This window comes from Pempheris klunzingeri, chromosome 2 (genome assembly GCF_042242105.1).
Source record: "Pempheris klunzingeri isolate RE-2024b chromosome 2, fPemKlu1.hap1, whole genome shotgun sequence".
Lineage (NCBI taxonomy): Eukaryota > Metazoa > Chordata > Actinopteri > Acropomatiformes > Pempheridae > Pempheris > Pempheris klunzingeri.
This window is the reverse complement of record NC_092013.1, coordinates 14,511,139-14,527,160: the sequence shown is the minus strand read 5'-3', so window position 1 is coordinate 14,527,160 and position 16,022 is coordinate 14,511,139. Positions and strand designations below refer to the sequence as shown.

The 16,022-nt window shown below is 42.5% G+C and overlaps 2 protein-coding genes across 3 annotated transcripts in view; one reads left to right on the top strand and one right to left on the bottom strand.

Annotated features, from left to right (window-relative positions):
• Positions 1 to 69: 69 nt before the first annotated feature.
• On the bottom strand, positions 70 to 3,289 carry ppcs (phosphopantothenoylcysteine synthetase). Of its 2 annotated transcripts, none has more exons than XM_070848711.1 (4): positions 3,224 to 3,289; positions 1,341 to 1,875; positions 1,145 to 1,248; positions 70 to 661 (listed from the first exon to the last, which is right to left on the bottom strand). In XM_070848711.1, exons 2-4 carry the CDS (start codon positions 1,870 to 1,872, stop codon positions 335 to 337), a joined length of 963 nt encoding a protein of 320 aa, XP_070704812.1. In that variant the 5' UTR covers positions 1,873 to 1,875; positions 3,224 to 3,289; the 3' UTR covers positions 70 to 334. The 2 variants fall into 2 exon arrangements, with proteins under 2 accessions (XP_070704812.1, XP_070704805.1); XM_070848704.1 differs by lacking the exon at positions 3,224 to 3,289 and adding an exon at positions 3,014 to 3,037.
• Positions 3,290 to 6,935: 3,646 nt separating this feature from the next.
• foxj3 (forkhead box J3) overlaps positions 6,936 to 16,022 on the top strand; it is a 69,029-nt gene continuing 59,942 nt past the window's right edge. The window contains exon 1 of the mRNA XM_070844567.1: positions 6,936 to 7,138. The gene's annotated coding sequence lies outside the window, so the exon portion shown is untranslated. The remainder of the gene's footprint in view (positions 7,139 to 16,022) is intronic.

Here is a 16,022-nt window from a genome sequence, read left to right as displayed (position 1 = left end):
CGTTGTTGTAGAAAATACATCAAAATGTTTCTCCGTTCTAGATCATTGCGCGATATGAATAAACATTTTATAAACTTCCAATAATGTGTATGTCGGCCCTGTAGAGAGACAGCATTATAAGCTCAGAGGATGTTAAAAGGACAAGGGAAGGCATAATGTGTTTATAGTTACAGTTATTACTAAGGCTATGCAATCATACAACAGAGTGAATATACAGTAACTTGTCAGCAGAACAGGCGAGTATGAATTTAAGCCAAGCTCAGGATTAGGAAAAGAGCAGAGACATAACAGCTCAGCAGCGTCAGACTCAAACGTGCACTTTAGATTATCATAGTCAACCCCCTTGTTGAGTTACAAACTTGTTGTGTGCTGATGTCAGGTTGCTCACTATCCTCTCCTCTATCTCCACCTCATTCTTCACGTCCTCCTCTGTGAGGATCAGCTCAGCCTGAGTCTCGGGGGTTACCACCATCACATAACCCCGTCTAGAGTCCAGTACGTTGGCCACTACTGCCTGGTGCCTGTAGGTGTCCAGAGCCCGCCGAGCCTTGTCCAGCAGGATGGTTGCGTCGGTCTCCAGCTTAAAAGATATGACAAACGCCTGAGGTGCCCAGTCCTTCACCAGTGGGGACAGTATCTTGGGGACCATGTTCATGCGGAGCTGGAGGGGAGGAAAAAGTATATTGTCATTAATAACAAGTTTAGGTGTCTACAATCATGCTGCTGGCTCTTTGAGGGTGCGTGGTGTTTTGAAGTTAATGCTAACATCCACATAATGTTTCTGTCCATTTACCATGTTTATCGTCCAAGTTATGCATGTTAACGTGTACATTTGCTAATTAGCAGAGTGTATAGTAAAGACAGATAGAAATGTAATTAGTTTGCAGGTATTGGAGAAACAAATTTGGATCTAATAGCGTTGCTAGATAAAATGTTCACCAAGGCGTTGACAGTTTATGCTAAAGGGCAAATTTCATAGTAATCTAACCATTAGTCCTTAAGATATGTTACTAAAAAACAAAAACGTAAAACCTCAGGGTGGTGCTAGAGGAAAAGTCAGGGCATCAAAGTAATTGGGATTCACATTCATATGTTGCCATGACATCCGGTAGCATGTGCAGGAGTTTTTATTTTTTCCACTCACTTGCAGAGGTCCATTGGAAGACTGGATTTTGTGTTCAGGCATCTCAGATGCTGGTATGTAGAAATCAGACACAGCTGCAGCCAAGTAAAACATGGCCTTGGATCCTACGTGCAGAATAAACATTTGAGGATAAGTCATGAACAACATGCTCGATAAGAGCCACAACGTGAACCTGCAGATGGTTGTTAATCTGTACCTATTGTGCTGAGTGCCTGTGCCGCCGCTTTGAGCAGATGTAGATACTCTGACAGAGTGCTGAACTCAATGGGCAGGAGAAGTCTGCCTTCTTTCACTTCCTGGTATCGCTTCAGCACTTTGTCGATGTTTGGAAGCACCTGCTGGTTAACCACCACTTCACCAGAGTTGCTGGATGTTCCTTCACTTCTGAACTTCAGGGCATCCAGCATGTTCATGGTTGAGAACATACGTGTGTAGGGGTAGAGGGAGCGATGCCTGTGTAGGAAGATGACGGCATAGCCCGAGTCTATGAAATACTCTGCTGAGGAGGCTCCTCGCCTGCCACTGCTGAAGTTGTCGAGGAAGCGAACGGTGCGAGACTCCAGGGGAACTTTGGTGCCTCCTGATGTGATGAGAACCACCCTGCGACCTGCTGCCACATGATGCCTGGCGAAAGCAGCCATCTTCTCTTTGACCTCCTCGACATGGGAGGGGACAGCAAATTCTTCGGCTAACTTTCCGTCAATGGAGGATATTCTTGGTTCAGCCATGACCTGGTGAGAGAGAAGGCATCATCAGGAAAGAGTGGTAGGTTTAGCAGAGTAGCAGACATTGACGGTCAGGATATCAGACCTGTGTTTTGAGGGGAACCTTACAGATTTTGCACATGAACATCAGATTAGCCTGCCTGTTAAACCAGTCGTGTGTCTTGTGTGTGTCCGGAGAGAAATAGAGAAAATAACCTCTGATAATGTAATGAGGGATGTACAGTAGAAATCAGTGCACAGCCAGGTAAAACATGACATTGAAGTCTGAGTACAAGACAAACGTCTAAGGACAGTTTATGAGCAATATGCTCATCTCAGGCTTGGAGACCACACACTTGAAACAGAAAGTGCAAGAAACAAACTTTTTCCACCGCTTCACATTTGAGCATTGTTCTCCTCAACTTTATGGAAGAACAATGGTGAAATGAAAAGAAATCGCAGCATTAAAAAGTAGATATTAGAGGTCATGTAGAAAAAGTGACACTATTTCATACTTTGTCCAGATAGATAGATACTTTATTAATCCCCTAGGGGAAATTCAGGTCCACCCGAGATTACTGACAAGTTTACTCTAAAACTTTAAAATGTTCAGCTCACTACATATCACAAATATCAATATTACTATCAGCCTTTAAAATCCAGTGAGGGCCCAGCTCCACCCTTTAAACACATGAGACCAGGCACAGTGTGCAGGAAATCTGACCTACATCATTTTAACAGTGCAGCTCACACACTGACTAAAACCAATGCAGTCTAAAACGAAAATGAAGAATAATGTTACAATGCTCAGATGTGCAGGACTTGATTTGACTCGACAGACAAAGGTGCTGTCGTTCAGCTGTATTGCATTATGCTGAGAGGTGCTTGTAATATTTTTTCCACCTAATTTATATTGACCATTGATTTAATTCAGTTCAGCAGCAACAGAAAGTCAAACCGGAGGCTCCAAGATGACCTTTAAGCTGAATCTGTAGTGATTCAACTTCAACAGTGATAATACATGAGCCTCACAGTGGGTGAACTTGACCTTAACATTTAGCGTAATAAAACTCTCTCTGCTGTCGACTGATTCACTAGAGGACACCCAGTCTCTTTATATAAGTTTGTCAAGGACAGAAGGAGGTGGGCATCTTTTTGAATTTACCCGCAAATGTTCCGTAATGTGACAGGTGAGTCCCCTCTCTCTCTCTCTCTCTCTCTCTCTCTCTCTCTCTCTCTCTTCTCCAAGAAATCAAACCACCGACGTTACCCGCTGTTTGACACTAATTCACCACCGTCACCAACCCCTGAGTAAAACAAACTCGACGCTTGTTTTCATCATTATTCTTAAAGACAAAACTGCGAAATGCCGTACTTCCGATCCCGAGGTTGTTCTCAGTCCGCTTCGCGACAACTTCTGCACTTCCTGGAGCAGAGAGCCTCGTTCTTTGGTCTTTATAAACACAGAGAAAAGCCGTCAGCGCCCCCAGTGGCCGCACACGGTACCGCAGCCACCTCCACTCAGCCGCTCTGACTCTGACTCTGAGAGATGAAGCTGCAGTGCGTCAGTGACTTTCTCGTCGTCACACGAGGTGTCAGACTTCATTACCGTAGCATCACCAGTGGCGCACACAGAGTCCAAAAGAGCAGAGGGGAAATTTTAACAGGGGATGTTTTTAGACCGGACTCCCCCTCTGACTCAGCAAGTGTCTCAGAGAAACACCTTGAAGTGTCTGATGCCGGTCTGGAGTACATGCTGCTCTGCACATCTGCTCTGACTCTTTTTGCTTTCACTTTTTAAAAAGTTGGAATGGGATGAATTAAAATCTCTTCTCGCTGGTTATTTATTGGACATTTAACTTCTGGTGAGTTTTTATATAGTTGTTACCAGTGATGGAAGAAGTACTTTGATCTTACTAGTATTTAAGTACTTACTTACATACTTACTCTGATTTAACTTAAGTAAATGTAGTAATACTACAGGGAATAAATACTCTCTTCCAAATAAATTTTACATCAAAATGTACTTAAAGTACAAAAAGTAAAAGTCCTGATTATGCAGAGTGGCAGATTTCAGAATATGTATATCATATTAATAAAATAATATTACAATTATTGATTAATTAATGCCTACATCAGTTTAATAACATCAGCATTTATATACGACTAGATGAGCTTGTGAATTTAAAGGATTCTATTGTAGTAGCTTTTTTGTTTTCTTATTTGTTAATTACATTTTGGATTATCGTTTTGATTTTTAATTAATCATGTTCTGCAAAGTATACCAAAGTTAAATGATCAAATAAATGTAGAGGAGTAAAAGTATGATGTAGCATAAAATGGAAATACTCTAGTCAACTACTTGTACCTGAAATTGCACCAACAGAACTTGAGTAAATGTAAATTAAGTAAATTCAGTTTATTAGAATCTTACGTGCTGAGACACGTATGTGAAACTGCAGACAGACAATTCAAATGCAGTATGAAAATGAATAACTCTGAAATACCAAGTTTCTTCTGTTAGTGTGTTTTCTATTTTACCAAAAGTAAAAAAAAAAACAAGCGAGAATATGTTTTATTGTTATGGACCACACACTTGGCATCAAATTTTCATTTGCATTTACAAACATATACATAGAAATCAAAATTACTCTGCACCACGTTTCTTTTTTATTACTGTACATTTTCTACGTCTACTACAAATTTTATATCTTGCTTCTGGCCTATCTATTATCTTCAATTTATTTATTCATTGATGTATTTATTTTTGTTTTTGATATGAACATTTCCCCTTGCAGATGTAGGATGATTTTGTCTTATAATTTAATGGGGGGAAAAATAAATGTTGCTATGCTGAACTTTTGGAAAGAATCTGTAGGCTGATTTTTAAAACCTGTAGCCTACTTGTTGGAAATTGTGTGGTTTAGATAACTTTCAGACAGATTTTCTCCACCTTTGTACCTCACAGTGTCAGCGTGAGTGATGTGTGAACAGAAACTCTAATTCTCTCTTTCAGTCTAAAGCGGCGCCTCGAACAGACGGGCAGCATCAGTCATTGCTGCTGTAAATATTTTGATCTAAAATGATTTAACGCAGAATTTGATGATTTATTATGAGCAGTCCTCATGTTGAACCCATGAGAGGCGCTGTTGTCCTGCTGAACAGATCACAACTACAGCACGGCCGCTTTCTTTGATTCATTTGACTGAATTAAACACACAGATAATAGTCCTACAAAAAAGATAGAAATAGAAAATTTAATTTATAATCAAATTGTAAAATGATAAAACCGCAGCAAACAAATATGTGGGGTTTTTTTTGTATGAATCATTTTTAGGCCCATTTTTTTTCCATTTAAGTTATTTTTCTCCTGCCTGTATTTTAGGCCCACACACAGAAACTTGAGCCTTTTGAGTAGAAAGAAAGAATGTAAAAGCACAACACAAAGTAATTTTAGACCTCAACAGTAATAACAACACCTTTAAAACATCAGCTGAGGTAAATGAACCACCCCTTTTAGTAACTTTTTTTCTAACACACATCATAGTACTATTAAGACATGACACAGCTGCTATAACAACCGAATACACCACATTAAAAATCAGTAAATACATACAGGAGACAAGAAAAGAGAATTAAGACAAGGTCATCATGACGCCACTGCTGAGCACCAGAGCTGCAAACTCCACTGAGGACACTGAGGTCACGTCCTTGCAGTTTTTTTTTTCCTATGAAGTCTAGTTTAAACTGTATAATGGAGACTTAGACCTGATGGGATTTTAAAGGGCAACGTTTTTTGTTTGTTTGTTTTTTAAAGAGTCACTACATTTAAATGGGACTATTTTTAGGCCAAGAAAAATTAATTAATCATTGAGTTCAGTATTTCACCACTAGAAGCCACTTTGAGACAGTGTTTAGACCATTGTGTGGGGAACTGTACGACCACGCTGGAAGTGAATAATAAATTATTAAGTTTAGTGACTACAGACTGTTAAGTTTTATGTTTCTTTTCCAACAGTGACCTGCATCTAAAATTGTGCAGTTACCTGGTATCTTGTCGCCCATGTATTAATGTCTCTAGTGGAAACTTCTAGTAATTCCTCTAGTGTCTAAAGAGGGCTTATACAACATGTAAAAATGAAATAGGGGACTGCACATTGTTTTAGGTGGCGTAACTCCTAGCTACAGCTACAGCAAATATACACTGCTAAAAGATGCATATTTTAATCATGGACTAGTCTTTGATATGTTTTCATCAACTCCTGTGTTTTCTATTTTCTTAGATTGATAAAGCACTGTCTATACAATGTGTGCAAGTTATAACTAATGGCTGACTGAAGACACATTTGGCATGCAGACTATAGTCTGTTAAGCTCTTTCATTTCAGCAGGAAGACCCTTAAATGGACAATTACCATTCATGGAAAAGTCTTAATCTGTACCAAAATCCATTCATTAAAAACATATTAACATATTATTAAGACTAATAGATTACCCTCATGTATAACTGCAGTATTACCAAATATATAGGATACACACCAATCAATGGGATTTTTCACAATCTGGCAACCAGAAATTCTTCGTATTAATGGCTTATAGCTGATATATAAAGCATTAGTAAATAATTTATTAGTCTTTAATGAAAACATTGGTAAACCTTTATGAAAACGGACTCATCAGCCACTATTTTCTAATTTTTTTTTTAAAATACTGTGATCCTGACTTATTGCATCTTGTGCATTTTCAGTTCTTTATTCATTAGGCTGTTTTATGCTATAAGGCACTTTGTTTTATACTCTCTTACAAAGCGCAAAGAACAAAACCCTGACTGCAGGATCATTTGACTGATAGGCAGGTTCACGTGTGGGTGCACCCGCTGCTGTTTGCACCGCGAGCTTGTGCGTTTGACCGCGCGCTAGTTTCTGTGGCGGCAGGGTTGGTGAGACAGTGAGAGAAAAAAAACCCTTCATGTGCGTCGTTCTATGTGAAAGTAGTTCCGGGCACTTAACCCAAACGGGGGAGAGTCCCGGATGTTGGCTCGGCCGCCGAGAGAAAGGCGAACGGGAGAAGGCGGAGAGAGAAGCCGAGGAGGGACGCCACGGCACCGCGGGCACACCGGCGAAGCTACAGCGGCTCTTTGCACAGGACGATAGCGTCAAGAGCGCAGGACACTCCCGGGGAGCCCCTGCTAGCTGAGGAAGAGGAGGTGGAAGGAAGGGGAGGGGGCAGTTACTCTGAAACTACCGTCAGGATTACAGGGAGCCACCGTCACAGCAGCTCTCTCGCCCAGAGTAAGTGAGCTACACGGGCATGGAAGTTGTACTAAGGCCCACGAAATGGACGACTTTAACGGGGAAGTGAGCTGCACCGAAGTTCTGGGGATTGAGTCCGGCGAACAGGCCCTGGCACACGGCTCTCCGCTCGCTGTGGCGGGGCGTGCGGGGACACCTCTTTTCTCAGAGAGCCAGTGTGTGTCTCCCTGTGGTCGGCGTTAGTAGACCCCGGCCGTGTTGCTGTAACTCTCCCAAGTTGACAGCTCTTGCGTTAGCCTGCTAGCACCGCCGTGCAACCGGTGACAACTGACAGGGCAACTTTGACAGCTAGCTAGCCAGTTTTGGTAGCCAGCTAACTTTAGCTGAGCGTTGTCGGTGCTTTCTCCTGGGCCAGGACTAGGTGTGTGCGTGTTTTCCTTGCATTAGGTGGATATGATGACCTATCCCAGCCCTCCAACAGCTATCGTTAGCTAGCTGTTTGGTATGTGAGACATTGTGTGTCCAGCATGAAGTGAGTGAGTGAGTGAGTGAGTGTGTATGAACCCAGTGTCATTTGGCTTTCCTGTGTGCCCTGATGGTATTTGACTCACAGCTGTTGCAGTGTGTTTTCTCGTCTGTCAATCGTGTGTTTCTCAGGCGGAAAATAATGATCCTCGGATGTAAACTAGTCGACCAGTATGAGAAGCCGCAGGTTTCTCATGTGGCTGGACAATCAACAAGTGCAAAGCATGTTTCAGGTGAATTTTATGCTGCTGAATTTGATCCCGGGACTGTGTGTCTCGCCTCTGGTGGTGGTTTACCCTTGCAGCTTGCCCTCAGATGGTGTCACAGTTAAATATTTGGTCCTGTGCACAAGACACATCTCGGGGCATGCTTCTCCTTGCTTTGATGTTTCTCCAGTTGCTGTGTGATCGCGCTGGACCGACACTGATTAGTTAATGCTACGACTTTAAACTAAACAGCTGTGGCATTTGCGTGCAGCTGTGTACAAAAGAGTGCCCTTGCTTTATCCTGACGGCCTTTATTAGTGGATGGGTGACTGAGCTCTGAATTTACCCTGCTGTCAACTTGTGCAAGTTTTATCAATGAAGTCACGTTGCCATTTTAATGATTGAGGTGCAACGAGGTGCTAATTATTAACTGATCATCCTTTACTCCCACACTTACGTTTATTAAGTCATAAAGAAAGCGTAAAGAGGTTGAATTTATGACTAAAACTAAACATTATAAATTCCCCTCCAACATCCCAACCCTGCCAGACCTTCTGCTTCAACTAACAAAATGCCCATAGCGTTAGTCAGCACCCACAATCAAAGGTCAGACCTGGTTTGCTTCTTAATCACCCATCCTTTAAATAGCAGGCCTGCAGTGAGCTGTCTGGATCGAGGGTATCCGTGCATGCAGCTTTAGAGGACACATGGTGTTGAAGTTTTTTGATGTTACTCCATCCAGGTTAAACAGAGCCAGAGTCTCGAAATCAATATGGACATTTGTTTCTCTGTCTCATTCTCGCCCTGGGTACTTTCTGTTACTCTCTGAGTTTTTCATGGAATTGTACCAATAAGACTGCATGTGCTGTTAATGTTAATCGGCATTTAATTGCAGTGTCCCTTGTTCGGTCTAACCCTGAATGACATCACACCTCCTTCAAGAGAAATACCTTGATCTTTGATGCAGTTCGTGAAATTCAGCTTTTTAGAAAGAGTGTTGTTTTTACAAGCAATAACTTATGTCCGCTGGAGCAACTACTTGAAATACAGCAGTAATTGGGGTAGACTGCGGAAGTGACATTTTGCTCTTGTTTGCTGGCTGAAAAAAATAGACCCAGAGTGCAGCCGAAGCATGCTTCTTACAGATTGCATGCAGAAATATGAATGACAGCATGCACATTGTAAAATTTGTTCCTTCTTTTTTTGTGTTCATAAGCAATGCAGTTGTTCACTTTTGTTCATGACTGAGGATGTTGTGCAGGCTCAGATTTAAAGACTCCCGTGTTTGGTGATTTTAGAAGCGGCCTTAGTAATATGACAACTCTTTTTGTGTTTGCTATTTTATCTCAAATCACACTGAGCAGAGCAAGTGACTTTTTACTGATCCCTCTTTTTTTTTTAAAGTAACCTCAAGGTTTCAAATGGACTGAGTAATTGTGAAGAAAGTATAGAGAAGATTACACATCTGGTTATTCACACAGTAACAATTTAAAAGTGTGAATGGGAGGATGTGATACAGCTTCTCTGTAATGGTGGTTTCTGCCTGCAGCAGTCTATTGCCTAATGGTTTAAAAACACGACACCTACTTCTCCAAGGTCTTCCCGTGTTGTGTGTCTGTGTGTGTGGGGCAAAAATTACTTTGCCATCATCTGTCAAAGACAAGGAGCGCAAAATAATGTTTAAATAAATATTGACATTTCATCATTGTGTCACAGGTAATGTTCAGCTTGGGGGTGATAGTGTATAATTTTAATAGATTAAACAGAAAATGACATGATAGGGGGTTAATTTGGATAGATGTCAAGGGTCAGTAAGCCAGGATAGTAGAGTGAATTTAGAGCAGGTTTCTACGTTTTTAACACAAGCTGCTCATTTGGAATTCAGGATGTGGCCCTGTGCCTAGCCCCGTCTCACTGAGGGGCTTTTTAATTTCTCCCCTTGTTGAAGTGATTATTCAAATGGCCATCCGTGAGATGCAGTTATCAGACTCCTGGTGGTAGTTGAGCCTGTGGCAACATGAATGCCCATCACAGCCCCCCTCCTCACCACCCTGTTTAGTTGGACAGCACCCAACAGGTACCCTCTGTAGCAACCCCTATTAGACCGCCACATCTTACCCCTCAGGCTGAAAACCTATTGTGTTATGCGATTGGCAGATGGCAATTTATTCACGAGGACAACTGATATGTTTTCTTGGCACGGTGTAGTGGTGATGCTGCTGGTCAAAAGGCCTCGGTTTATTTATTTTTTTTTTTATGACGACTTATTTTTGATCTGAGTCCAAAGTGGGCTTGTTTCAGTTCCTCTCTGCTCTCACACGTGAAGTTATTTTAGGTTGGAGTTTCTTTCTCTTCACCTCACAGCCCATCATCTTGTCCTTTGGTGTGTTTTTCACCTTGGTTTGGGCAAAACAACCGGATCTTCCTTTTCTCTTCAACAGCTGTTTACTCTGCGTGTAGGCTGGGTCGCCCTCCAATGCAGCTCCGGCCAAATGACTGGACAGTTTAGTTGGAAATTTCTCCCCACACTCTGCTTCAATCCAGTGTGAAGTTTTGCTCTCATTGGAAGCCGTGTTGGGGAGAAGGGACTGGCTCAGTCTTCATTAGCAACGCCGTGCATCACTAGAATGCAGATGAGCTATGAAGCCATTCATCTGCTGGAAATGCCTCCCTGATTCCAATTTGAATCTTGTTTGCAGTCACATTGTGTGAGCCCACTTCTCCATGTTAAAGAAGTCTCTTTATGTGAGAGATCAGAGGGGGATAATTGCACTTAAGTGAACCTCATTTAGTGCTGGCCAGAGCAATTACTGTAACTGCAGTTCTAGGCGTTTTTTAGGGCCTGGAGCAGCTGTCATTGAGTCTCTGTAGCTGAGATATCAAATGCTGAATAGAATGACATTGGCATGGCATCATGGGAATGGCAGATCCTTGGATGGATTTTAATTAGTTTATGCAGGTTTTTGCTCAGCTCCTTTTTTTTTTCCATCTGAAGAGAAGCGTAATTAAAAATGACAATTAGAAATGCATTATTTTAGTAATCATTGAAAATAAATTATTCTCAAGGTGCTGTAAGGTGAAAAAAGCCAGCACTCTTTCTTCAGGCAAAATCCCCTGAGCTTGAGGGAGATGTTTTATCATTAATGTTATTCAGGAGCCAAATTTTGAGTTTTGCTCAGCTGGGTGCTTTAATCTATTTTTGCTGTAAATTAATGAATTTTTAAAGAGCCCCTCGCTGGATACGGGTGGATGTGGGAATGCAGCACTGGTTCAGTTTTCAAACGAGCCTCTACTCCACCGTCACCCCCACCCCTTCACCACCCACCCTCCTCACGGGATGGAGAGCGAATTTACTGAAGCACTACACTTTCATTTTTTATTCATCCAGCAATACACTGCCTCGTTCTCCTCATCCCACCTCCTCCCAGTCTATTGAGTTGAATCTGTCAGCGAACTAGTCCTGTATGCTCAAATTCACGTCCTGGTTTGGAGTTGGATGTGGACATGAGTCAGTGAGGGAAAGATGTGATGTTTAATTCAACTGGTTCGTTGCCTAATATCATCGGCTCATTTGCTCAGATACATGTTTAATCTGAAAGTGTTTAGCCATTTATTTCCCTAGTCTGAGTAATCATGGCCCTTCTCTCTACAGGGGAGCTACTGTAACTACCCACACTAGAGCTTGCTGGGTAAGTTTAGAAAGTGTAGGAGAAAAGGGGAGAGGGAGGAAGGGGGTGGGGAGGGGTGGCGAGGTGGGGTGGCCGCCCCTGTCGTGCACGATGGTTTCTGTGACTCATTCCAGCCTTGTGGTAGCAAAAACACCAATGGGCTACATTTTGTGGCAGGTTTATTATGAATGTTCAGTTTGATGTTATCTGTGCATTAGGTTAAAGTGAAGGTACTGGATGAGGTACATGAACAGAAGTGTTTGTATAAAAATAGAATATGCGTTAGGTGGTTGTAGTGCATTAAAGGTGCAAACAAAATCACGGCCCACAAATCCCCTGCCTTAAAGAGGAGTTAATGTGGTGCTTAATGACACAAAAAAACAAGAGCTCTCAGAGTAAATGCAATGTATGTAGCTGTGCCATTTGAGATTTTACTTGCTTGGGTGCCAATGAATAACCTAGTCCTAAATGAATAAGACTGGCTTGACTTTTCAATGCCTCAGAGGACTTAATAATTCATCATATTGTGTGCTTTGTCCTTGAGTTTTGATGGGCCCTCAGTATCAGCGTATTTCTCTTAAGCTTTTTTGTTCTTTGCTCAGTAGAAGCAATTGATATGCTTATATGATTCACACTCTTAGGAGACTTTCGTGCTGTGTGCAGGAAGAGAAGCTCGCTAAGCTGACACAGTTTAAGTAATAAAAATGGGGCTTTCACCATAGTATTTGGTATCTATTTTAATCATCACAGTGATTCCTCTGGCAGATACAAACCTCTCTTCCAGGTAAAAGAGTAGAATACCCAGAAATAGTTTTAATGTATAGAGATGGGGCCTTCTGTCAGTGTGGAAGGGGGAAAATTTGAAACTGAAAATGGTAACACCAACAAGTGGCAAAACAACGCAGCTCTGTCTGCAGATCAGCAGCCACAGAGCTGTTCGTCATGACAGATCATACAAATGGGGCCAACAGCTCCTGTAAAAAAATCTCAGGGAGAAATGACAATCTGATAACAATTTATTCCTCAGTGGACTGCATGCATTTCATGGTAATTTAGAGGTGATACCATGGCAATGACAAGTGCAGAGCCTGCCATAAACCAGACCTGATTGAATCTGATAGTCTTGCTGCTGTGCGAGGTGGTGGTTGGTGCATGCGTACGAGCATAGGCAAACACTGGATGTGCAGTTCACCGGCACATTAGATGGACTGACTCATGATCCAAGGAGGTAGGAGGAGGGTTGGGTTGTCTTGTCAGCCACAAATTCACAGCCAGGGAGAGTGGCCAAACTGGAGCCAAAGCGAGTCAAGTTGTCTCTGAGAGAGTTTAATTCACCTGCTGAAGATGGTCGGTAATGTTTGGTGGGATAATCTGTTCTCGTAGTCAGCTCTTCGTATTCAGTATTCGTCGTAGTTTTGCTGTGCACTCTTTGTGTTCACTGTGCAACAATGTGGTAAGGGTGAAGATTTTCTCATGTTTGAATGTCAATCTGCAGACTCAGAGTTGGAGTGGGTCAAGTGTAATTAAGTCCGCAGTCCTAAGCCCTCTTATTAAGGTTAAATAGTGGAGTCTTGAGGATGTGGTTTACTGCCACATCACTCAATTTGATCCTCTGCTCACAGTAAACTGGTGGCAGTCTAATCGTTTATTGGGAAATCACAAGACAGGGTGCATGTCAGCAGCCTCGTGCCAGTTGATCAGACCTGAAGGCTGTGCGTGGCTTCTTCATTTGTTTAGTGATTTCAGACAATTTTTTTAATGTGGGCCCGTCCAGAAATAGCTTCATGTAGGAGTTGGAGACTGTGTGTGATGTGGTGTGTGAGGCTTATGATCTGCAGGGGCGGGTGCCAAGTTGTGCAGATGTGGTGTTAGTCGGGCAGGAGCTGTGGTGGATCTGTTAGACCCGATGATTAAACACATCATACTTCTTTCGTATGCCTCATTGTCCTCTGCGTACTCAGCAGAATCGCACGTCCAACCCTCTCTGTTGTCGTCATTTGCTGCTTTTTTTTGTGTGAAACCTGATGGATTAGCCTTAGATGTAGTACTTGGAGTCTCCATGTGTGATTCAGAAAACCCCTAACAGAAGCCAAGGATTCTCTCTGTGGAGTTGGAGGAAATGTTGATCTGTGTGGACCAGGAAACCCACACAAGTGATGACTCGCTCTTGCCCCATCATTCCCACCCCATCCCTCTTTCTTCCTCTCACACGTAGTCTGTGTCTTGTGTCCGTGTATTGTTGTCTTCCTTTTTTTTTGTTTCCCTACTGCTTTTTCTTTATCTCTCTCTGTGCCATACTCTCCTGTGCTCTTCACTTAGCAAACAACACGTCTGGAGAGAATTCAGAAGAATGCATCTTGTTACTCAGATGAGTCATACTTCCTCTGGCCTGCATGCCTCTCCCTCAGGGTGGATGAATGAGAGGGCGGAGAGGTTAGCTGGAGGAGGGACTCGATGGCTGAGGGGACATGGTCTGTGCCAGTTGCTCAATGTAATTAAGGAAGTATCAGTGCGTTGGTCACAGGGCCTGAGACGTACACATCAGTGCTGACTCGAGACGTGGTTGTCCCTAGGTGGCTGTGTGACTGATGGCTTTGACCAGGCTTAGTCACTCCCTTCAAAAAGTAACTGTTTGGAAATCTCAGGCCCAGCTCTGACCCCGCAAGTCAGCCACTCTGCCAAGGTGCTGTGGCCCTGGGAGGAAAGCCCGGGGACTGCACCTGCAATGTGAGAAATCTATCTCTGCCTTACTGAGGAAAATTTATATGGTGGGATGAAAAGACCGTAGAGGACTTTGTACGCAGTTCCTAAGCTTAAATGCTCTTCAGGAGGCCCGACTACAATATAAATGTGTGTGTAAATTTATGATAACACTCCAGTTCTCTGGTTTTAATTCCCTAAACTTCTGCACTCAGTTTTGCTTAATATCACACTTAACCACAAAATTCACAAAGTTCTAAGTGAACTTGATTATCTTACTAATACTGATGAACTGGTATCAGTACACTATAAGCCCTCTCTCAGCTCTAGCTCTATCTCTCCCATACCTGCTCTTCTTGGTCCCCTGCCAAAATCTATGACTCACAGGAGACTGAGTGACCTACTTTTTAAGTCTTCTAGGAGTGCCAGAAGATCTTTTTTTTTTTATTTGCAAGACAATACAATGGGTAAATATAAGTCAATTAAAATGCACTTAATGCACCCATTTTTGGATTTAAGTACCTAAAGGCTGTGTCAGCATGGCAGCCACCTCAGAGGATTCCCTTCATTATCACAAGGAAAGAAGATACATAGTAAACAGTTGAGCTTTGATATCTCATTAGAAGCAAACTGAGTTTAAGGCCACACTGGCTCTCATCAAGCCAATTTAAAAATATAACTCATTTAAGTGCTCTCATAATCCTGCAATGTGTGTGCGCGCTTATATTGTACATTCCCAGTTTATCCAGGTTGTCAAAGATTATGGTTTCTACATGTAGACAAAGCATTTATCTACATGAATCAGTGAAAGTCGCCTCAAGGCCCAGTCGGTTTGTTTTGGTAATGATAGAGTTTTGGCTGTACTGACAAGGTAACGTTTGTACAGTTGCTCTTAAATAATATATGGATTAGTGCTGGAAATAATAAGGTTTGGGTACAGAAGCAGTCTCCCAAATGCCTGCAGTTTGCCTACCTCTGAAAAGAAAACAAGGATAGGATCAAAGGCCGTAGGATCACTTGGATGGTTTGATGGTTTTAGTTCGTTTTTGATTGGTAAAAGATGCCGCTTTGCAGCGAATGGAATTTCCACTTTAATCGCTAATTGCCGTTTTTTGGTTGTGTTGTCTCATTGAAGCAGAAACAAGCTGTTCAGTTGAATGTGGTGTCTTGGCTGCTCTTTTCCCTTCTACAAGGCTTGGCTGCTTTGATATGTCAGTTTTGTTTTAGTCTGCCGCCTTCGTCTTGACACGATTGGCCCTGCTCGCTCCGACCTCCTGGAAACCCCCCGGCATGCCCGCCCCAGGGTGTGTGTTCAGTCATTTATTCGGCTTCCTCTAAAAGACTGCCATGCCTTCACTTCCCTTCTTGTTTCCCTCCTCTTATTAAGATGCACAAGGCAACGTTTGGTCTGAAAGGCTTGGTGCTGGGGGGTTACTGGTGTGTACAGTGGGGGGTTAGGGAGGGACTGTGAACATTGGGACTTTAATGACTTAATGTGCACTGTACAGCCCAGCCACAGTCCAGCTAAATTCTGCAGGCAGCTCACAGTGCTCTGATTTCTGCCTTTTAGTGTGAGTCCAGTCAAAGAAAGTCAAAATGATGCCCTGACAAAAGTGACTATAATTGGAAAGGAACAAATTATTAAGTCTTTGGTTAATGCTGATTGCTGCTTGGGTTTATGCCTGATAATCCCTATTTAGGCACCCAAAATGACAGCCTGTTTGAAACCTCTTTTTTCATCTCGTCTGTTCTTCAATGAATTTTGTCATGTTTTGAGGTCACGGTGGTGAACCACTTTGACCACCACTTCTGACATTTTGATTT